The sequence below is a fragment of the Malania oleifera genome, chromosome 8 (genome assembly GCF_029873635.1).
Source record: "Malania oleifera isolate guangnan ecotype guangnan chromosome 8, ASM2987363v1, whole genome shotgun sequence".
Lineage (NCBI taxonomy): Eukaryota > Viridiplantae > Streptophyta > Magnoliopsida > Santalales > Ximeniaceae > Malania > Malania oleifera.
In genome coordinates, this window is record NC_080424.1 from 70,677,672 (window position 1) to 70,701,847 (window position 24,176).

The window sequence follows — 24,176 nt, forward strand, 5'->3', positions numbered from 1 at the left end:
ATTAGAAACTCTGGTTTTGTCTATTAGATTCCATATAAATGTTTATGTTTTCCGCTGTGCATGAGTTTGGATATCAATATGAAACACCCGTGTGTCCCTATTAAGGGTGGGTGGTATATGTATGTTCATTCAAAGACAATTGTATTATACAGGTATAGTAGCACTCCGGGGTCGTATAAAGGGTCGGGGCGTTATAGATTTTCCTATTTAGTGTGAATTTTCTAAAACCCAAGGGTCTATTTGATGTCATTGTTTATGTTGTCGATTTTTCATTTCTATTGTCGGTTTTAAACAATTTGCAAAAAAAATGAAAACTTTATTTTTTAATTTTCAATTATTTTGGCAACTTGTTTTCAAAAAGTTTAATATTTAGAAATAAATTTTTTGAATTAAAATTTAATTTTATACATTTTTAAATTAAAATTAAAATTAAAATTAAGTGATCATATAAATTTAAATATAATTAAAAAATTGTGCATAAATTTTTTTTAAAAAATAATAAAGCTATTTATAAATTTTTTATTATTTTTTAATTATTGTGTCAAACAAAATTTTTATTATAAAATAAATTTTGAAAATAAAATAATTAAGAAAAATTATTATAATAAATTTTATTTTATTTTAGTAAAATTTTAATATGTATCATTTGTGATTTTATTATTTTAATCATATTTTATAATATTATTTGATTTAAAATTGAAAATGATTATTTTTAATTAAAATTTTAATTTATATTAATTTTATAAATATTAATTAAAATAGATTATTAATTATTAATTTTTAATTTCTGTCTCTAATTTTAAATTTTCGTTTAATTTATTATATTGCTATCTTTCAAGTCAGAGCAACGATATCCTGTTGAGGAAAATTGGACAACCGACCGAGAAGGGACCCGACTCATTCTTCAACTCGCATTTGCAATTCGCAAGCTAAAACTGACGCAAGGAACGCAACCCAACGGAGACCAGAAAGCCATATTCAACCCAAAAGCATGCTTCTAGGGTTTCGAATTTCAGCACTCCCATCATTGCGTAGGAAAATTTGGTGAATTTATCTGCAGGCCCAATAATATGCGAGACGATAACGAAAATCGGAATCGAAACAATCCATGGCCTTCCTCAAGCAGGCCCCCCGAAGAGAAAGAGGAAAGCATGAGGCTTTGGGGAATCCTCATCTTCGGTTTAATTGGTGCCACTGCCACCACCTTAGCCGTAAATCTCGTATTTTGTCATTTTTTTTGTTTTTAACTTCCTCCAACTAATTGTTTGGTTAAAAGATTGTCTTATTAATTGCGCATCATTGTTTGTAGAACGATCATGAGATTCTCAACACTAATTATACGTTATTGAACTTCTTTTATATAATTTATTATTAAGAACTCTTCTGCAAACAGACTTATACTTGGAAAATTTCAATTGAATATTTAGTTTTCTTAGTAAGTAATTTTTTGTTGTTGTGTTAGTTTAGAATCTTTCTCGACAGGCCCCAAACTGTGGCATCACTTGCCCTGTACTTACATGGAAAGCCTGAGGGTCTCATCACAAAGGAATAAAAATATACTCGTAGGGTTTTATACTGAATAGGGTCTCACTGTGAAAAGGCTCCTCAGGTCTCGCTCAAAGCATATATAATGTTTGCTTGTACTATTGCACTAGTTTCACATAAATTTGGGAGGCACAGAGGTGGGTCACCGTGAAATTCAATCAGCGACTTTGCTTTTTTTTTTCCTTTCTGCCTTGCCCTCTTGCCAAATGTAGTGTAATTAGTATTGCATTACTTGCCAAATGTGATTAACACATTGTTAGCAGCTTTCAAGGAATTTATCCATGAGTTTAAGGTATGGAGTCTTAGTCACCAATTCATTTGGTGTAGACCTTAATTGCGGTTTTCTAATTTACAATGTGTTGGTTTTCCGCATCATCTCTGTGGCTCCCACTTCCCAAGTAGAAAAGATAGCCCATATATATGGTTGTTTCCTCTTTGGATCTTTTGTTATTTATGTGAGAGGACCTTTCTTTTAATAATTTTTGCCTGTAAGTTTACATTGTCCATTTAGAGGACCAGCGTGTTAGAGAATGCTTCTGATTGTCATCACCATTGGGGGCAGGTTGGACAGGTTCGGAGAACTTTTGATTGGTTTTATGCCCAGGTATAAATAATTAGCTTCTCTATTGTATTTTTTAGCTTTTATTTTTTTTAAAAAAATTCTTACTCAGGTCTGATTCTTAAAATGAACAATTTATGTAGTTCTTTTTTCTTTTTCTGAATGAATTGAGTTCAAGAGATTAGACTTCTTCTTCTGACTGGGCTTTGTTGTATCATTTCTGGAGCATATGTTTTTGTCCCTTATGAAACTATTGGATTGCAATATTTTTCACAAGCAAGTAAAAATTTCATGAGATGACAAAAAAATAAATTATCTTGTGGTCTTATCATCTTTGAATATCTGTTAGCCACCAAATGCTAACTTGCATCTTCAAGTATTAGACAGTGGAGTTTTTTGCTTTTAAAGTTAAATAATATTTTATTTATTGAGAAGAAATGTGGTTTATGATGATGTAACTTACTAAGTTGATCTTGTGCATAATTGCCCGATGAAAGTTGACCAGGTCGCAGTCATCATGGAAGGGAGCGACAGGCAGTTCTTTCCGATCAACTTTTCAGGAGGAAGCATGGAAAAAATACAATCGCAGGATGCAGGAGGAATATGAAGAAGAAATGGAGAGAGTGGTGAAATTTTTTATCTTTGCTGATTTTGTTTCTGATATTGTGTATTTATTGAGCCAAATAAGATTTCAGTTTGTTATTGAAGTTATAACTTCATATGCAAAATTGATTTTCACAATCACAACGTTGTGATATTTGAAAAGCCAACAAGCCATTGTATTTATTTATACCATCCGTGTCACTGAAAGCCTATGTCTGAAAGTTTATGTAACATAAATACCTTTGCTGCTTTTAAGCAAGTATCAAGTTGTATGGGGTAGCCGATGTTAGAATCTTGAACCTAGAAAATTTTGGATTGAAACTGGACTTTATTTTCTTAAATTTGGGTCTGGAGTCTCTAGACGATTAATTTTCCCATTTTAAGCCCATGTTTTAACGTGCATGGTTGGTTTGTGCCTGTACATCATATTCCTCTCTAAAATGTGGTTCCAGACATGACAGATATAGTGCTCATCCTTGTGAAATTACGACCTCTTTTTTTTTTACTCAGTAAAAACAGAGTAAATGGGCAACTCCATATCATGAACACGACAGTTTCTATTGTCTCTTTCAATCACAATCTAAAAATTTCTATCAAAATCATTTTTTTTGTAAATTGAGACCCTCTAAATTTCCATTCAAATTGTAACTTAATTCCTTGTTGCAGATAATCAGCATTAACTGTTAGGGTTCTGATTTGTGGTTAAATGGAGGCTAAAGCTGTTGTAAAGTTGATCCAAATCGGCATTTATTGTTTAGAGGTCGATTGAAAATGCCGATGGTGGTTCAGACCTTTCGGTTTAAAGAAAAAATTAATGAACTGGGGAGCCCGGGATTTTAATTTTGGAGAATTGAGAGCTAAGATTTCAATTTGGGCGATTTAGTTTTTGAATTAGATTGGGTTCAATAGGACAGGGTTGTTTGGTTGAGGAAGGGTTTTGTTTTTTGGATGTGCGTCAGCTCAATGTGTAGCAATTTGATGGATGTCAGAGACAGCGACACCACATGTCAACAGTGGTGGCAGCAGGCTGACCTGGTCTGATGCCAACTGATACAGGACCAACATCCTGACACCTGAAGGGTTAAAACCTTAATTCAAAACCAATTCAATTTCCAAATAAAAATGGTCATTCTGCTCCCTAAGTCAGATTTGAGGAAGACTGGCGCGGTGGGATGTCGGACCATGCTATGTGACTAGTTTAGGTCATAATTTTTTCTGGTTCTCAATTCTGAAAGCTTACCTCCCCCATTTAGGTGGATTGTAGGTAAGGATGTTTGCTATTCTGAGTGAGATGTACTGTGCTTTTAATGAACAGTTCTTTTCCAAAAACAGAAGAGGTGCTACTCTGCTATATGTTTTAGATTTTATTGACTTTATAATAGAAGTGCTAAGACCCTGTCTTCAAGATGTTAAAGCCTTTCCTTGACTTCTTAAATCTTGGCTCATGCTTACTAGGGCACTCTCCTTGAATTGTCATATTAAAATTATTATTTTGTTATGATGGTTCTTTTGTAGGAGCGTATTAGGCGTATGCAAAGTGTTTTCAACAGAGAGAGGAACAAATACCAGAGGAGCTACGAGAGCTGGAGGGAAAATGGTCCAGGTGCATATCATCAGCATTTCCAGCGGGATGATTGGTATTGGAAGACTGATACATCTTACAAAAACTGGAGGACCAATGCCAGGGAAACACTAAGAGACAAGGCAACCTATCCATTATCACATCACTACTCAGTTTTGGGTCTTGACAGGTAATGATCGGTCTTACATAACTGTTTGCCATAAATATTTTGAATTTCTTGGAGTTGGCAACCCCATCTTGTCTTGACTAGTAGCCTTGGTTGACATAGAAGTGCAACTTTTAGCAAACAAGAAATGATGGGAAATAATAATTTTATATTATTTTCTCTTCTGAACATTGAGATAGTTTTTTTTTTTGGGGTTGGTAAGTGATTATGAAAAGTGGGTTGCCTACATCATCAGAAATTTATTGGACCTTTTAAGTGGTTCTTTATCTTATTTGTTCGATATCACTTTACCTAAAAGCTTAAACTGTTAGGTTGTGAGTCAATAATTTATATCAAGCTTTAACATTTTCCTAGACTTGCAGTCTGACAGCATGTGGAGAGATAAACACACGATAGATAATATCCCATTACAAGGAATGCAATAACCTTTTAGTTAAATGCGAGCAATGAGACTAGAACCCAAGACCTCTTGGTAATCAACTTTGATACCATGCTAGATTACCACTTTACCTAAAAGCTTACTGTTAGTTTGTGGGTCAACAATGTACATCAAGCTTTAACATTATTGTTCTGTGATTGTGATATGATCTTATTGGCTCTGGTTATCTCTTATGGGTCATTTCGTTCATGGGATCTTTTATGTGAGTTCAAGAATCCTGTATGCTCATGTTTGGCTCGATTTAGGAATCCTCCATGGTGGGCATCTAGGGTTCATGGGAATCCTATATTCCCACAAAATATGGAAACTCTAAACCCATCCCTCCATAGTTTATCTTGGATTCTTGTGGAAGTTGAAATTAATGGTCAGAATGACCTCATTGTTCACCTCATTTAGATGAAAATACGGATTTTGTTTTAAGGAATATGCCCAATTAATTAAGAACCCACAAGATATTTACTTATGCACCATGCCCCCAAATATGCACAATAAAATCAATTTTTAGGTGATAAAGTTACAGAGCTAGATGGTTTTAACTTGTCTTTTTTTCAGGAGTGTTGTGATGTGATTAACTGATTAAGGCTGATCTTTCAAAGGTCTTTTAGGAGTTTTATGCTAATGAATTGATTAGTAAAAGCATGAATTCTACTTTTTTCTTAGTGCTTAAGAAGGATTGGTCTATTAAGTTGAAAGATTTTAAACCTGATAGCTTGGTCGTCCATGAGACTATTACTAAAGTTCAATCATGTCTCCAACGAAGTTTTGGGTGCCACTATTTCTAGTTCATGGACTATTTTGTTGGAGGTTGGCATATTTTAGATGATGTTTTGTTGGCTAATGAGGTTGTTGAGGACGTGAGGAGGTTTAGGAAAGGCCATGTTTTGAAGTTAGATTTGGACAAAGTTTATGATCAAGTACTTGGTGTTTATTGGGTAAGGTTTTGGAGGAACGGTTTTGGTTTGAGGTGGATATGTTGGATTAAGAGTTTGTCTTCTGTTTCCTTTTTGTTATAATTAATGGAAAATTTAAGGCTTGGTGATTTAGGACAAGTAATGGAACTTGGAAATAGAGAGATAATTGAGAGAATTAGGGGAGAGAACTAGAAGAAAGAAGAAAGAAGAAAGAAGAAAGAAGAAAGAAGAAAGAAGAAGAAGCAGCAGGACTGAACAGGACAGAAGAAAAGAAAGGCAGAAATAGAGGCTGAACAGAACAAAGATGACAGAGGAAGAAGAAGAAGGGAAGCAGGACTCTTGTGGGAGAAATAGACTGAGAGAGGGAAACTGCAGCAATCTGATTTCAAAATGATAGCTGAACAATAACTTACATGCCCAGCACTTGTACCCACTATTGCTAACACATATTTACATAATCCCCCCCCTCCACCAAAAAAAAAAACAAAGAATTACAAAATAACCTCGAAGTACTTAAATACACAAAAACCTAAATTAACTAGGCTTCTAGAATAACTAGAGTTTTCTCAAACTAAAACATTAATTTCGCTATAATATAAACGTCCAAAGTTCTTTATTGGCGATTCTTTGTCGAACTCCCCTTGTTAGAGAAAACTCAACCTTGAGCTCTAAAAATGGCATAGCAGCTTTGACTCCATTAGAACAAAGTTGAACATGTAGGTAAATCAAGAGGAGGCATGATCTGTATTGCTTTGTCAATCACCAATGGAGATGATCCTCCAACTACAAGTAGAATAGAAGGCTGCAATATTGGAATTCTGATAAAATAACAAGTCCTCCAAACAAGAAATCAATTTAATATCCAAATCGATTGGCAGCTAAGAAAATATGCATTCGATGCATGTTCTAGGATGATGGACAATGTTTCATTAGATTTGGTTAAGTAAAATGTAGAGGGAGAAGATGCAAGGGATGGAGGCACGAGTTTTTTGGATTGAGGAGAAATAATCTAAAGGGTATTTTCAACAATAGGTTCCATGTTAAAGAATTTTCAACAAATTTTAGAGCAACAGACTGTTCCTAACTCATTGGGTTAGAAATGGAAATTGAGGTCAAAGAGCAACGTCATTGACAAATATTGGTCCTAGTAGTTGGCAACTCATCTTGATGTTCCTTTGAAGTCTTAGCAACCAAGTTTGGCTACAAGTGAAGGTCCATCTCTGGTCTAGAGGCTCCAATAAAGTTTAGGGTCCCTAAAGACTGGTCTATGGTCTCATTTTGGATAGATTCATGACTCATGTCTGAAGAAGAATAAAAAAAATTTGCACTAGCTATATGCAAACCATTTATGTAATCATGATACTCAATAATGTAACCATTTGCAGGGGCGCTTCTCAATCTCTGATATTTGATTGTTTATCCTCAACAACTTGAGTTTTCTCTTTTAACATCTTGGGAGGATCTAGGAATACCTTGTGACCATGGAGAATATGATCTAGATTGATGAAATTCTTTAAAATATGACGGGGTGTCATGGGTTGGTAGCTAGAGAAATCTCTTAGCTTCTAAAGCCATGTGGGAAGCCTTAGATGAAGTAGTGGAACGGTTTTCAACATTTATATACCTTCTGATTTCATCCCTCAATCCTTTTTTGAACAAGGTACCATTCTAGGTTCCTTACTAAGAGCACACTAATAAATGAGGTCTCCAAATTTTAAGGTAATAATTGGTGACACTAGAAGAAAGTTGTTTAGGAATTCACAGTTGGTCTAGTAATTTTTGAGAACTGCCAACTAAGTAGGAACCACATATAGGGAATTGACTAATTTTTTTCCCCAACCGGAGGGTACATATGGACCAATGCAAATTCGGTCAAGTGCCAAATAGATAAACAACATTAAATCAATTTCTATGGAATCAAAATTGTGTAAGTTCATACAATGTTACCAAAGGTCCTTGCTCATACTTTGTTGTTTGAAAATATTCTTCAAATATTTCATTTCAATTTCTCGCAGATGCTTCAAGAAAACTCCACTTGTAAACTTGGATACCCTAGCACAGAACTGATCCTCCAAAAATATGTATTAAACAATGGAAGATGGATTTCTTCAAACCAACATCAAAATCTTGAGAAGGACAACCAATTTGTCACAGTAAATCTCAAAATGCAGTGGCTGGGCCTCAATCTAAATGTTGGCAAGCCTTCAAAACTCTGAAAATTTTGTGTTGGCAGTCGAACATCTCAAGCTTACTTCCCAATTTATCAAGTTTTGCAAATGAACTCTGAATCCAGTGTTGGTGCTGAAATTATCTTCCAAACATTTATTGCAGACTAACACTTGAATTTCTCCTAAATTTTACTTCAAGATCTCAAGGAAAACTGAAATTTTTGTAGCTGGAGGCAATTTCTCACAAATCTGGAAGCAGGAAAACACTCTGGAAGTTTTCCCACTTACTGGCTGCCAGTGGGTGGGACATGTGCACCGCCAGCGATGGTGCTCCAGCTGGTGGCAGATCGATAGGTTGGGATTCTCGTGAGGGTGATGGTGTATTAATGAAACCGCAGGAAGTGTAAAAATCTGAGAGACGTCAGCCGGGAAAGTTTCAGGTGGCACGTGGACCCACCACCTTGTTGGGTGAATGTGAATTGCAGGGAGGTGTGTTTTCTTGGTGGTATCTATCTGTGATACTGTAGATGTTGTGAAACTCTTACTGGAAACTAGGGTTTTGAACTAGTGGCACAACTGTAATTTTCCGGGAAAAGCTGCAGGTGAACAGTGCTTGCAATTTCTGAACTTTGACGGACTGCACGGTGATCACTGTTTTCCCTGATACCAATTTGATATAGGATAAGTAATGGAACTCAGAAATAGGGAGAGAATTGAGAAAATTAGAAGGGGGGAGTGGGAAATGATGAAGAAGAAACGATAGCCGAACAATAACTTACATGTCCTGGACTTATACCCACTATTGGTAACACATATTTACATGAAAACCCTTTCAAAACAAGGAGTTACAAAATGACCACGAAGTACTTAAATTCACAAAATAAACCTAAATAAACTAAGGGTCTGTTTGGTATCGTTGTTGTCTCTTGTTTCTGTTTTTGTTTCTCCACAGTGAAAAAACTGATTATAAAAACGCGTTTGTTTCTATTGTCAGTTTTCTATTTCTGTTGCTGGTTTTCAGCTGCTTGCCAAAAAATTGAAAAATCAGATTTTATGGTTTTTAGTTGTTTTGGCAACATGTTTCTAGAAATTTTAATATCTAGAAATAGATTTTTTGGATTAAATTATTCATTTATCCACTTTTTAAAATTAAAACCAAAATTAATGATCATATAAATTTAAATATAATTAAAAAAATAGACACATTTTAAAAAATAATAATAAAGCTAATTACAAAATACTTTTACTATTTTTCAATTGTCATGTTTAATAAAATTTTTATTGTACAGTAAATTTTGAAAGTAAAACAATTAAGTAAAATAATTATAATAAATTTTTTTTCTTGTAGTAATTTTTTAATGTGTATTATTTGTTAATTTATTATTTTTATAATATTTTGATTTAAAGATGAAAATGAGCATTTTTTAAATAAGTTTTTAATTTGTATTAATTTTATAAATGTTAACCAAACAAGTTGTTAGTTTCTAGTTTTTTGTTTTGGCTTTTGGTTTTTGGTTTTCATTTCTTCAATTTTTGACAGTGTTACCAAACGACCCCTAAACTTCTAAAATAACAAGAGTTTTCCCAACTAAACTATAAAACCTAGCTACAGTATAAACATCTGAAGTTCTCCATCACTTGGTTTTTGTCTTCTAGGGTGCTTGTAGGGATATGTTGTTACCTTTTCTTTTTATTCTAGTGGCTCTCATGTAAGATGACTAATAGGGCAGTCGGCAAAGGCTTAGTGCAGGGTCTTGCGGGTGGGTATAGGGAGGAGGAAGGTACTCTTTCAGCCTCTGTCGTGACTCTCCACTGGGTAATAGAAGGTTAATCTAGTCATTGGAGGAACAGTTTGCTAATACTTTCTAGCTGGATTAGCAAGTTTTTTTAACCGTAACGGCCATTACGGTTCCATTATGGGCGGTAATGGCTGGCTATGCTGACAGCCTCCAAGATATTTGATCTGAACCAAGCCTCCATTTTCAATCCCTAAGAGAATGGAGAGAATGGAGTGATTGTCCAACAAAAGAGCCAGATCGACCTGAAGGAAGATTGATTAATCAAGCTGTTTTTGGTAACCATGAATCAGTAGTTATCATTGCAGCAATCATTGCTTGATGCCAATGGGAGAGAGAGAGAGAGAGAGAGAGCGAATGCTGGGGAGCAAGGCTTGCTGGAGTCGCGTGGGTCCCTGTGGCCTTTTGGATCTTCATAGTTACCAAAGTCTGGTAGTGTTGAAGAGAAAAGGCTGTCTCATCAACCTTCTGAAACTTGGTGAAAGTTTTTTTTTTTAAATTTCTTTGATTCTTTCTGTGGTGCAAAGTCGTTTTTGTCCAGAGATTATTATTTATACAGTTACAAATAAATATGAATTAATAATATATTCAATAAGTAGTAAATGATATACATTTTTTTTGTATATATTTGAACATAAATAGCACAATTATCTAATTTATTTTTAATAATTTTTAATCTGTTTGCGTCATGTTCTCAATTAATTACTTTCTATTTTAATCATATTTCTAAATATATTGATCATTAAGGTAGTCAAAGTGAAAAATAATTTCTATTTTTACAAAAAAGGCACTAAAATTAACATAAAATCTATTTTAATAACTAAATAGCATACTTAGGTAGAATAAAGTTATCCAAAATACATTAAAAATCATAATTTACAAGATGATATGCTTATTTTTTAATATAGGCATAGTTGTGCTTAAAAAAAATTCACAGCTGCTGCAGCCACTTCCTGTGACTGTTATTTAAAACCATACTCTATCCAATCTAAGAAGGTAATGGGATCTAACTTACCATCATTCGTACACACATTTGTCTTTACCCTCTTAATAATATTCCCATAATTTTCATTTCTTCATGACCAAAGGTTGGTGTCCTATAACTCCTATTGGAAATTCTATCATGATACTCGTAGGCCAGCTACCTAGGTATATGCTAGCTCTCTTTCTGATGGCACATGAAGTAGCAGCTGCGTTTTCTTTTTTTTTCTTCTGCTACTCCATCTGTTCTCTTTGCAGCACGACATCAACTTCTTATAGAGGATTTGAAGTTTGGGTTGTGTCTGTGGGGTTGTATTGAAGGGGCTCAACAGTGGAAGATAGGACTGGGATGGAAACAGGAACTAGACAGTGACAGGTGATTGCTATAATAGTGGCAACAGAGATTTTTGTGAGTGGGACGAACTGTGCTTTGATGCCAATTGATGTGGGACAAAAAAAAGGCGAATATAAGAAACCAAAGAATAAAGCAAAATAAAAGATAAGAGAGAAAAGAGGGAGGGAAGAAATGAGGAGAGAGATAGAAGATAAGAAAGTGACGAAGAAACATGAGAGAGAGAGAGAGAGAGGTTAAGCAGTTCAACTAATCAAAAATTAGTAATTCCTTACATCATACATATGCCTATTGATTAAGAAACCCTAAAGATAAAACAATTGAAAGTTATAAAATAGTCCAAAATACTATTAAATATCAAAATAAAGCTAAGATAACTAAAATTCTTTAAATAAGTAATGTCTCAATTCCCAAATTAATATAAAATCTCTTCTTTCTTTAACCTATGTCTCTTATAAAAATGTTTAAAGGCGAGGCAAGCAGCCTTCTGTCAGCTATCCTTTGTCTTTTGTTTGTGTGTGAGTGTAGACTTGCAGTGGATGTTTTGGCTTTGAGTATCTTCATATATGGGGCTGTGCATAGAAGATTAGTGGAGGGAATTGTGATGGGGAATGAGATTATTGTTGTGTCTCATTTGCTGTTTGCAGATGATACTAGTTTTTTTCTTGTTTGACCATGAAGAATGTTTCTTGAATGTTTTTGCCACTATACAGATTTCTGCAAGGATGTCTAGTCTGAAAATTAACATGGGTAAATTGGTGTAGCTGCAATTAGTTTGGGTCTGGGACTTCAGAACTTGCTTCTTCTTTACCAGGCTGTGGCATTTTAGGTTGGCCCTTTACTTATTTAGGAGTTTCTTTGGCTTTTTTTGGGTGGTGAAATTAGGTCATTAGGCTTTTGGGACCCATTAGTTCCTAAAATATTTAAGCATTGACAGATGGAAGGGTGCCTTGGTTTCTTTGTGTGGTCGTATTACTTAAATTTAGGTGTGACTCGCCACTTTTTTTTTCTTTGTTTAGGATTCTGATCAGCATAGCAGGTAAGATAGAGAAGATTATGTGAGTTTATTTTGGTCTGGAGTGGGGGGAGGGTTCGCACTAAGTTGTCTTAAAATACCATTTTGTTGGATAATTGGTTATGGGAGTTTCCCATGGGATGAATTCCTTTTGGCACAAAGTGATTAAAAGTAAATATTGCTTGCACAAGAATGGATGGAATGCTCATAGGGGGTTGAGAAATACTCATAAGAGCCCTTGGAGGTTTACTTTCACATATTTATCTTCTTTTTTTTCCCCCTTGCATTGGGTAGAAATTGGGAGATGGTTCTCATTTTCGTTTTTTGTTGGATATTTGGGTGGATGATACTTTTTTTCTCTAATATTTGTCTTGTCTTTTTTCCATCTTTCCATGATTCATGATGTCTATATTTCATTTCTGTTAAGAATTGGTGATTCTATTTGTTTGGACTTCCATTTTGGAAGGAACTTTAATGACCAGGAAGCTAAGGAGCTTGCATCTTTGATTTCTTTATTAGATGCTTGTTCCCAGATCTGTGTTTTTTTGGCATTGTGAGAATTCTGAGACTGCTTCTCATTCCTTTTTTTTTTTTGGCTTTGTTTTGTTGCTTGGGGATTGTGGAGTAGATTGTTTAGTTTGTTTGGAGGGAGTCGAGTTTGTCTAGAATTGGTTAAAGGTTTTTTGCTATTTTCTTTTAGGGATTTTGGGAGGAGTAAGGAAGCTAGTATTCTCTGTAGATGTGCGGTTTTTGCTGTTCTGTGGGAATATGGTTGTAAGAGTAATGCAAGAATTTTGTGATTGGATATGGTTTTTGCCATCTCTTTGAGTATTTTCTGCTTGTTGGTTTAAGGGGATCTGTTTTTCTGATCTATAGCATGATTGGCAGGATATTTTGATTGATGCGACTGTTTTTCTTTCCTTTGTTATTGTAATTTGTTGTTTTATTGAAGGGTGGATGTGGATTTTCCTCTCTATTGGGGTATTTGTGGGACTAAAGTTCCTTCTAAGGTAAAGGCATTTGTTTGGCTAGTGGCACTTGAAAGAGTTATCACCAACTATCTACTGCAGAGTAGGAGGCCGACTAAACCCTTGACCCTCATGTGTCTCTTGTGTGGGAATATGTTTGGGATGTTTCCCATTTGTTTTTACATGGACTCTTTTGCTTGGGATTTGTAGAATACTATTTTTGAAATTTCTTGTGAAGGTTTGTCCAAAGTCAGTGAAGGAGCTCTTATCTATATCTTCTACTGGTTTGGGAAAGGTAAAGATGAGAAAGATTGTGTGTGTGCGCTTTTTCCTATGTTATGGTGAATTTGGATGGAGTGTGTTAAAAATATATGTTTATTTTTATTTATTTATTGTGGCTTTTATCACAGCCGTTGGATTGTCTCTAAATCCAACGGTTGTGTGGTGTCATATATATATTTGTAAGCCATGGGAAAAAATAGGGATTGCTTGTCATTTTGTGGAAGGAGAGTTAGAGAGGGGTTCTCTCTAGGAAAAAAATTTCTACAACGGGTTGAAGGTGAAGGGGTGTACAGGGGCTCTGGGATTGGGGAGAGACTGATCAGATCTTGTACTGCCGTTGTTTCATAGTGGATTTTTCTCCGAGTGCATGCTCCGTGGACGTAGGCAACCTTGCCGAACCATGTAAAATCTCTCGTCTCCATTTTTTTGTGAATGTTCTTTGTGTGATTTATTTTGTTGATCGGAAGATTAAAATCACTGTGCGTCAACAAGTGGTATTAGAACACGGTTTCGATTGGGTGCAGATCTGATAGATCAGATCAGATTGAAAGAAATTTTTTGGATCTGAAATTTTTTCGTGGGAGTGCTCAAGATTAGAGCGGTTCGTTCAGATTGGATTGAGGTACACAAAGATTCAGATCAGGTATCGGAAAATTATTCCGTCATTTTTCAATTAAAGGAGGATCATTTTTCAATTGAAGGTGTGAAAAAAAAATTTGGAAGAAAAATTTTTTTTTCGCGGATGAAAAACATGATGAACAGTACCAGAATTAGGTGTTAGACCCGGATTTAGAATTGGGTCGGAGCGCGGATCGAGGCGCGGATCCTCCCCGTGGAGCGCTGACATCACGCTGATGTAGAAGCTGATGCAGGCGCCGTTGCTGACATCATCCTGACAGGTGCTGACGTCACTGCTGACGTTAGAGGAGAGGAAAAAAAAAGAATTTTTTTTTTAATGGTGAGTACTTCGACGGTCAAGTTCGAGGTGGAGCCCTGTAATGGGAAAAATAATTTCAGTCTGTGGTAGAGCACTGTGAAGGATGTGTTGGTCCAACATGTACTGATTAAGGCACTGTATGGGAAAGGCAAGAAGCCAGAGACCATGTCAGATGATCAGTGGGAGGAGCTGGAAATGAGAGCGGTAAGTACCATTCTCTTAAGTTTAGCTCCTGAAATTAAATACAGTGTGTTGAATGAAACATCACCAGCTGAGCTTTGGAAAAAATTGGAGAATATTTATATGTCCAAGTCCCTAGTTAATAGACTATATTTGAAGAAACAATTACATCAGTTGAGGATGACTGAGGGCATAGAAGTCAGATACCACCTTAATTATTTCAATAAAATAATCACGCAGTTGCTGAGTATTGAGGTAAAAATTGAGGAGGAAGATAAAACACTAATTCTGTTGTATTCGCTTTCCAGTTCACTTGATTCTTTGAAAACCACACTACTGTTAGGTAAGGAGACTCTTACAGTTGATGAGGTGACTATTGCCATTCTGGAGAGTGAGAATTTTTACAAACCAGATCGGTTGGTGGCTAAGGGTGAGTCTAGCCAACAGCGGGGCAGGAGTTCTAACAAGGGTAATTGGAATCGAGGGAAATCTCGATCCAAGTCCAGGGGTAAAAGTGGGAACTAGAGGAGTGGTTGTCTTTATTGTGGGAAAGAAGGGCATATGAAGAAGGACTTTCTAAGGAGGAAAAGAGATTTAGAGAAAAAGAACAGGAAGAAGACTGAGCAGGCTATTGTAGTGGAGAGTAGTTCATCAGTTTTTGATGGGGATCTTTTGGATGTTACTATAGGTTCTAGTTAGTTAGCTGACACCTGGACTTTGGATTCGGCGTGCTCATATCATATGTGTCCATACAGGGATTGGTTTGACTCCTATGAACCAATCTCTAGAGGGACGGTGTTAATGGGTAATGATGCTTCCTGTGGTATTCTTGGTATTGGAACGGTCAGAATCAGGATGTTTGATGGTGTGGTTAGAATCATCAGGGATGTGAGGCATGTTCCAGATCTAAAAAAGAATTTGATTTTCTTGGGCTCTTTGGATAGTAATGGTTTCTCTTTTTTAGCTAGGGATGGTGTGCTGAAAGTGGCTAGAGGTTCATTGGTAGTAATGAAGGGTCATCTGAGGAATGTACACTCTGGTGGGTAGCACAGTGACAGGTGGAGCTGCAGTTAGTACCTCTTTAGATACAGATACAGATGATACTACTCTGTGGCATATGAGGCTGGGTCACATGAGTGAGTGCGGTTTAAAGGAGCTGCACAGACGGAACTTATTGGGAGGTAATTCTTGTTGTAAGCTTAAGTTCTGTAAATACTGTTTGTTTGGTAAACAACGCAGGGTGAGTTTCAGAACATGATAGTATACGAGTAAGGAGGTGCTGGAGTACATACATTCAGATGTATGGGGTCCAGTACAGGTATAGTCTCACAATGGTGCTATTTATTTTGTCTCATTTATTGATCACTTTTTCAGGAAAGTCTGGGTGTATTTTTTGAAGCACAAGAGTGAGGTATTTAGTAAGTTTAGGGAATGGAAAGCTTAGGTAGAGAAGCAAACAGGGAAACAAGTGAAGTTTCCGAGATCTGACAATGGACTGGAGTACAAAAACAACCAGTTCATTGACTTCTGTAAGGAAGAGGGGATCACTAGGCACTATACAGTTCCACATGGGCCACAGCAGAATGAGGTGGCTGAAAGGATGAACAGAACATTACTAGAGAGGGCAAGGTGTACGAGGATTCAGACTAATCTGCCTAAGTTATTCTGGGCAAAAGCAGCAAGTATGGCATGCTACCTGGTAAACAGGTCTCCTTCTGCAGCTATTGACACAAAGGTTCCTGTGGAGGTATGGACAGGTAAGCCAGTAGATTACTCTGTGTTGAGAATATTTGGTTGTCCATCGTATGTGCATGTGCAGGAACATGACAGATCAAAGTTGGACTCTTATGTCCAAACCGTGCGTATTTCTTGGTTTCCAATAAGGAGTGAAGGGATACTGGTTGTGGGACCTTATATCATGGAAGATGGTCATTAGCAGGGATGTGGTCTTCGATGAGGAAGCCATATTGAAGGAGAATGCTGATAAGAAGGTGGAGTCTGATTCAACGGGAGTACTTATTCAGGCGGAGCTGGAGATTCCTCAGACAGGTGATAGACATGAGCCTATAGGGCTAGCCCCCGACAGAGAAAGGAGGAATGTGAAGCCTTCGGTCAGGTATGGGTTTGAGGACTTAGTTGCATTTGCTTTGATTACTAGTAGTGGAGATCCTTCTGATTTTCAGGAAGCTGTTCAGAGTTCTGAACGAGATAGTTTGCTTGGAGCCATGGTTGAGGAGATGGAGTCTCTTCATAAGAATGACACTTGAGTGTTGGTTCAAAAGCCTAAGGACAGGAAGTTGATTGGTTGTAAGTGGGTTTTCAAAAAGAAAGAACCTACTTCAGAATTAGAAGGGATAAAATATAAGGCCAGGTTAGTAGCAAAAGGATGCAAACAGGAAAAAAGGTATAGATTATAATGAAATCTTTTCCCCTGTTGTTAAACATGCTTCTATTAGATCCTTGTTAGCATTGGTTGCCATGCATGATTTAGATCTGGAATAGATGGATGTAAAGACAACTTTCCTTCATGGTGAGTTAGAGGAAGATATCTTTATGGAGCAATCGGAGGGGTTTGTGGAACAAGGGAAAGAGCACCTAGTATGTAAGTTGAATAGGTCTCTTTATGGTTTAAAACAATCCCCTAAGCAATGGTATAAGAGGTTTGATTCTTATATGTTGGGGATTGGGTATTAGAAGCAGTTATGACAGTTGTGTTTACTTCAGATTGCTTAATAGTGGTGTATATGTGATCCTTATGCTATATGTGGGTGACATGTTGATTGCCTTTAACAGTATTGATGGGTTGAATGTGTTGAAAGCCAGGTTACAGGATGAGTTTGAGATGAAGGATCTTGGTGCAGCTAAAAAGATCCTTGGCATGGAAATCAGGAGGGACAGACAACAGAAGAAGCTGTGGTTGTCACAGGGTAAGTATATTGAGAAGGTGTTGGAAATGTTTAACATGGATAAGGCTAAATCGGTAAGTACACCTTTAGCTGCTCATTTTCAGTTGTTTGCTAAACTGTGTCCTTCTACTGATGAGGATAAGTTGGATATGGCTATTGTGTCTTATGCCAGTGTAGTAGGGAGTCTGATGTATGCTATGATATGTAGTAGACCAGACTTGTCATATACAGTTAGTTTGGTAAGCAAATATATGGCTAATCTAGGTAGAATGCATTGGAATGCGATGAAATTGATTTTCAGATATTTGCGTGACACTTCTGATTATGGTATCCTGTTTGAAAGTACTGATGATTGTAATGTTCAGGGTTATATGGACTCTGTTAGATTGGTGTATTCCCAAGAGGGGGGGAGGTGAATTGAAATTTTAAACTTTTCTCCTAGGTTAAATCAGAAATCAATATGATTTAGCTACCTGGGGTCTTTCTATACAATCCCAAATGCGCAAATAGATATAATGTACGGAAATTTAAATTATAAGCATCATTCACACCATAACATACACGTGTGGTAAATATAGAGTGTGGAAATATAAACAAACACACGATATGTTATCGGGGTTCGGCCAATTGTGCCTACATCCCCGCCTCTTGCTCGCAAGTCTGAGGATTCGACTAAAGGCTCACTCAAGGGTGGAGCGGCACCGATTACAACTAGGTCAATTAACACAGGACTGACCTCAACCTTTACAACCAGGTCAATTAGCGAGGCTGACCTCAACCTACACCTTAACAGGATGGTGCACTTAGCTTTCCTAACCGGGTCTAAGCCAATCCGGGACTATTTCAAAGGGCTAGTCTCCCTCTTCAGGCCCGTGCCTGGAAATACAATAGATTTGCAATTAAATAGAATGGTACAGTGATTATGCTTTCAAGTAGAGCAGATGTGTACCCAGATACGCTCAGTCACATACAACACAATATGATTTAATATGTAAGCTCAGTGTGGTCTAATATTTCAACTTTCAAATATTTGTTATCAGTGTAATGAGTACGTGAGAGTGTCAACAAACAATCTTTGTTTCTCAAAATATTCAATCAATTGTGTTCACACAAAGATGTCAAGCAAGCCTCAAGGATATCAATTACCGGGATATCTCAATCACGTAAATATTAGATAATGTATATGCTTGGTTTGCAAACGATGTGTAATCTTTGTATTCAGCAAATAATATGTGAGTGGATAAATATTTCAACAAAGATTAATATCACAAATGCAAATATCTTCTCACAAATATATCAAATATAAAACACGCAAGATATTTGAGTAAGTTTTGAAAACGTTTGGAACCCAAAAACCAAATACAAGCTTCCTAAAATATTGCAACACAAATGCAATACTCAGAAGCTTAGGTTAGTCTTCTTAGGATAGGCTTATGAACAAAGCCCCCTAAGAGAACTTAGGTTTAGCTCTCGTTAAAATCGTTTCAATCAAACAAACAATGAGAGCAAACCTTATAGAACAACAACACTTAAATCACACTTACAGAGGATATTCAAGTGGTAAGATCTGATAAAATAAGTGTTGGAGGCTCAAAAAGGGAGTATTATAAATTTTGGAATTTCAGAGTATTTTTCCCGATTGATATGCCTAATCCTCTACTAATTTTCCCAAATGAAGGGGTATTTATAGACACGCCAAGAATTATAATCGTTGGGGACAAGATTGAGATTATTAGAAAAGATTAATGATGTTTTTATTATTTTAACTTTGTTTTAAAAAATTAACCACGGTAAAAAATTTAGGGCAACCCGAGAGACCCAGTCGACCAGAACACTTTCGGTCGACCGAAGTTCATATGGCTCGGTCGACCAGGTTAATTTTGAACTTCAGGGTTGGTTGACTGGGAGAGGCGATTTTCCTAACTTGCACGGTTTGGTCGACCAGGGATATTTGAATTGGGTGATTTGGTCGACCAGACCTTTGGGACGTCTCTCGAGGACTCTCGGTCGACCGGAGCGTTGGAGTACATTTTGTGCTCGGTCGACCAGGTAGTCAAAAAGTTGACTCCTAGGATGTTCGGTCGACCGGGTGTATTTGAACTAAACTAGTTCGGTCGACCGGGGCAAAATGAACTGCATGGGCCGGTCGACCGAAAGTGCACAAAGTGTGCATTTTGGTACTGTTTTAATTCACAATCACCCTATTTAAGTGCCTAATACATATAAGTTCAATGGTGAGTGTTCTAGGGTCACTTTCAGGTCCTTTTTGAAGACACCGAAAACATTTGGTGTTGGTCGACCGAAGGGTAATCCCTAAGGTCTTTCTAAGGTCATTTTTATTTTGAGCTTACGTATTTGGCCATGCATATGATGTGTGATTATTACATACAAAAAGCCCTAATTACTATTACAGACAATTTACGTGAATGAATTATACTACAACATAAAAATTGGGTCTTCAATAGAAATTTGGTGTTCAAGCTTTACTCTCTCAATGTGCATTATGATCTGTCAATTTAAGTTCCTGCACAAAGCCTCAAGTACCCATTAGATATAATGAGTATTTGTCATTAATCAAAACCGGGCGTGACCTATAAGATCAACAGACTCTGATTATGCAGGTGATTTGGATAAGAGGAGGTCTACTTCTGGCTTCATTTTTACCATGGCTGGTGGTTCCATTAGTTGGAAGGCTATGTTGCAACCTACTACAGTTTTGTCTACTACATAAGCTGAATACATAGCTTTGGTAGAGGCAGGTAAGGAGGCTTTGTGGTTAACTGGACTGATTCAAGAAATTGGTGTTATGCAGGATAGGTTACACGTATTCTGTGATAGTCAGAGTGCGATCCACTTGGCAAAGCATTAGGTCTATCACTCTCGCACGAAGCATATTGATGTGCGGTACCATGCAGTTAGAGGTTAGGTTGAAAGTGGTAAGTTCCAGTTATTGAAGATCCACAGAGATGGAAATGCTGCATATTTGCTCACGAAGCCTGTTACATTAGCTAAGTTCAAGCGCTCTTTGGACTTAGTTAATGCAGTCTCTTGTTGATTGTTGACAGAGCATCCTAGAGCGTGGGGATGAAATGTTGTGCTTGGTTGTGATTAAAAGCCAAGGTGGAGATTGTTAAAAAATGTTTATTTTTATTTATTTATTGTGGCTTTTGTCACAGTCGTTGGATCGTCTCTAAATCCAACGGTTGTGTGGTGTCATATATATATTTGTAAGCCATGGGGAAATAGGCATTGCTTGTCATTTTGTGGAAGGAGAGCTAGAGAGGGGTTCTCTCTAGGAAGAACTTTTCTTCAACGGGTTGAAGGTGAAGGAGTGTACAGGGGATTTGGGATCGGGGAGAGACTAATCGGATCTTGTACTACTATCATTTCATAGTGGATTTTTCTCCAGGTGCATGCTCTGTGAATGTAGGCAATCTTGCCGAACCACGTAAAATCTCTTGTCTCCATTTTTCTGTGAATGTTCTTTTTGTGATTTATTTTGTTGATCGGAAGATTAAAATCGCTGCGCATCAATAGAGAGGAATGCTCAATTTCTGGAAAGAGATTATCTGTGGGGCTTCTTTGGGATAGGGTACGCTGGTATAGTATTTGGCTTCCCTTTGGGCTTAACATTATGTTATGGGGGCTGTTTTCAAGATGTCCACCGAGGTTGAGTGGCTTTATTAAATTGGTTTGATTTATTTTTGTTTGTTTTCATGATTGAGAATTTCTTGTTCTCCATTGTTCTTGTTGATCATTTCTAGTTCAATAAGCTGTTTTATTGAAGGACTTCTTATCCTCAGCATTCTGTATTCTTTTCGCACTTAAAAGTATTTTTATTTTATTTTATTTGAAAGTTATTTTTAATTGTTGTGTTGAACTTGACCTTTTTAGTATCTTTCTCCGCATCAGGTCGAGATCAAAACCATACACTGAGGCTGAGATTAAGGTATTCCCCATTGTCAATTTGATCTCTTTGCATCGCTGTTTTAGCTACAAATTCGGTGCTCTTTCTCTTTTCTCATTCATTTACTTCTCATTCATTCAGAGTGGGACCTTTGTATCATGATTGTTCAAATATGTCATTGTCTTATAAATCTTGCGGAGCTTTTGGTAACGTTTAAATGCTCAGTTGCTGGCTAGTAACTTCTGTGTATCTTTATAGAATATCTTTGATGAACTTCAAGGTGCACATAGCTAAAAGGGATGATAAAGGCAGTGATTTGGAAAGGGCATCTCCAAATTACCCTGCCAACGCTTTTCCTGTCCCAAACATGGCAGTGCCATGTACTGTGTGCTATAAACAGGTCCGATTGGGTCAGCTGGCCGCTGGTAGGGCACGTGAAAACAGCATAACTTAGAAACTTGAATTTAACAAGAAAAGAACAAAGAGCTGAGCAGAACAGAATATCAAAATTATATAATGAAACTAGTTATTATAGTTTCCTGAATAGTAATTTCATTATTACATTTTGTCTGAGATCTTTGCTGGTTAAAAAGGAAAAAAAAGATACATAATTGAAACCAAACGTAAAGATAAATTTATGTACCAATTGGGCCTCATGAGTTCCTTGTTTGGAAAAATTGTGGTGGTTGTTACAATACACCCTTGGAAATTCCTCATTAGAGACAGGAGACAGCAAAACAAAAGCAATAATAACATGTCAATAAATTGAAAGTACGCTCCGGTGAGTTTGCCAAGTTGGTCACTTCAATTTAACACCTAACCCATGCTGTACTGAAAATTGCTGGTGATTTTTTGTTGCACTGCGATGCTCTGGGATGTCTACTTTTTTGCTCCCATGATCATACTAAATGGACTTGTTATAGATATTAAAGTTACTGATGTGAGCTCGTTTTAGATATCGACTTCTTGAGCACTCTAAAGCCTAACAGTGAAAGAATGCTACCTGTTTGTTTAGTGTCTTTTCCATTTTGTCATTCACGCATTTGTGATGGAAAGAACATTTCGCTTCTCTTCCTTTAATGCAGACAGCTTTTAGGGCAAAGGCAAAAGAATTCCACCCAGATCAGAACCAGGATAATAAAGGTGGGTTGTAGTTGACCAGTATTAACTCAAAATTCGCATCCAATTCCATTGCTTCGCATTGGGGGTTCAAAGTTAACTTCTTGCTTCATGTTGCAGAGGCTGCTGAAGCAAAGTTCAAAGAGGTATTGATGTCCTACGAGGCCATCAAATCGGAAAGAAAGAACATGAAGTCATGAAGTGGTAAACTCTGCCAAGAGATGCGGAGGTTCTAAATGTGCAGGCTGTCCTGAAAAGATCAGCTGTGCTTTTCCTGCCTTGGCTTTATGGAGGTATATCCAGCAGAAAGAGGAGCTGCAAAAAAAATACTTCTCTGAAACCTTTTCAGAGTTTAGGTTTTGATGCTGTAACTTAGGTCTTTGCCAAGAGATGAGTTGTTATTTTTTGAGTATAGCATATGCAGCGAGGCTGCGTTTGTATTTAAAAAGCACGAAGCTTACCTCCTTGCATGCATAATCTTTGCCCAATAATCTAAATTCAATTTTGCAAGTTGCGTGCAAAAGTGCCACTCTCTCTCTCTCTCTCTCTCTCTCTCTCTCTCTCTCTCTCTCTCTCTCAAGTGATGTGAACATGGGAAATAGTTTTGTAATTTACTTTTGAGTGGTCCATTGAATTCGTGTTATCCCGTTTAATTCTTATTTATTTGTTCTCACCTCTCTGGTGGAATTAATACGAATTATCACCCATCAGTTCGTGAGATCTTTTAAACGAGGCTTTCCACTAATGTCACTATTATTTTTTTATTTTGGAATATGCACCGAGTATCTAAGTGTCCGTTTTACGGTCCATGTGACTAATCTTGCGTCCCTTAAAGTTGGCCCTACAACTCTAAAGGGAGGATAAATTCAGGAGTCCAGGGGCGAAAATGAGTTCGAGAGGGTTTGAACACCTGATCTCGTGAGAGATACTCTCGCAGCCTGCACTACTACCTGAACCACAGCTTGGGGGTCCACTAATGTCACTATTGAATTGTGGTGAATTTAAAATAAGATTAATATAATTTTATATTGTAACTTTTTTAAATCTATATAAATTTAAATTTAAGACCTTTTTTAAATATAAGAGAAATATTTATTTTAAATCTAAGGAAAAAATATATTAATCATAAGAAAGTTATCACAATAATTTTTAAAAAAGATATGGGACTCATTATTATTATTATTATTATTATTATTATTATAGGTGAGAAGTTCATTGAAACAAAATCAAAAGGAGAGAGCATTGAGTAAGAAGCTTAAAACCCAACAAATGTATGTGAGATTTACTAACTAATTTTATATTTGGAGAGATTCTGAAGTTAGATTTGTTTTGAATTTGGATAAAATATAACAAAAAATTGTATTGAAATTGGTCTAAATCTTTTCAAATTCAAATTTAAAGTTCAAAATTCATATCCACACACGTAGCATAAAGTACAAAGTTTAGCTAGTCATAACAATGACTAATGAATAGCAAAGCCCAAAATCAGAGACATCAATTTGCCTTCTTGTGTACACTTATCTATTTTAGTCAAAACTAAAAATTAAATTAAATTGATCATTTTTTAAAATTGAGAATTGATTCCAAACCAACATTTTTATTGAAAAACAAAATCAAAATGTAAGTAGTTTTTAGTTTTGATTTGATTCTCAATAATTTTCTTACACCCCTCGCAACCTTTTTATTTTTTTTTAAAGAGAACCAACCCCACCTCCCCCCCCCCCAACAAAAAAAAAATTCCCTATCCTTAGCTATTAATC

The 24,176-nt window shown here is 36.5% G+C and overlaps 1 protein-coding gene across 2 annotated transcripts; it reads left to right on the forward strand.

The window, feature by feature from the left end:
* Positions 1-841: 841 nt before the first annotated feature.
* On the forward strand, positions 842-22,926 carry LOC131161909 (uncharacterized). Of its 2 annotated transcripts, XM_058117929.1 has the most exons (7): positions 842-1,211; positions 2,108-2,149; positions 2,602-2,730; positions 4,223-4,458; positions 21,303-21,339; positions 22,383-22,440; positions 22,537-22,926. In XM_058117929.1, exons 1-7 carry the CDS (start codon positions 1,071-1,073, stop codon positions 22,614-22,616), a joined length of 723 nt encoding a protein of 240 aa, XP_057973912.1. In that variant the 5' UTR covers positions 842-1,070; the 3' UTR covers positions 22,617-22,926. The 2 variants fall into 2 exon arrangements, with proteins under 2 accessions (XP_057973912.1, XP_057973913.1); XM_058117930.1 differs by lacking the exon at positions 2,108-2,149 and having other exon boundaries at positions 845-1,211.
* Positions 22,927-24,176: the final 1,250 nt, after the last annotated feature.

Excerpts from the sequence above, each read along its gene's own strand:
- LOC131161909 (XM_058117929.1), top strand. The coding sequence starts at position 1,071 with ATGCGAGACGATAACGAAAATCGGAATCGAAACAATCCATGGCCTTCC. Across the intron at positions 2,731-4,222 it reads AAGAAGAAATGGAGAGAGTG|GAGCGTATTAGGCGTATGCA; the intron begins GTGAAATTTTTT and ends GTTCTTTTGTAG. Across the intron at positions 22,441-22,536 it reads TCAGAACCAGGATAATAAAG|AGGCTGCTGAAGCAAAGTTC; the intron begins GTGGGTTGTAGT and ends TTCATGTTGCAG.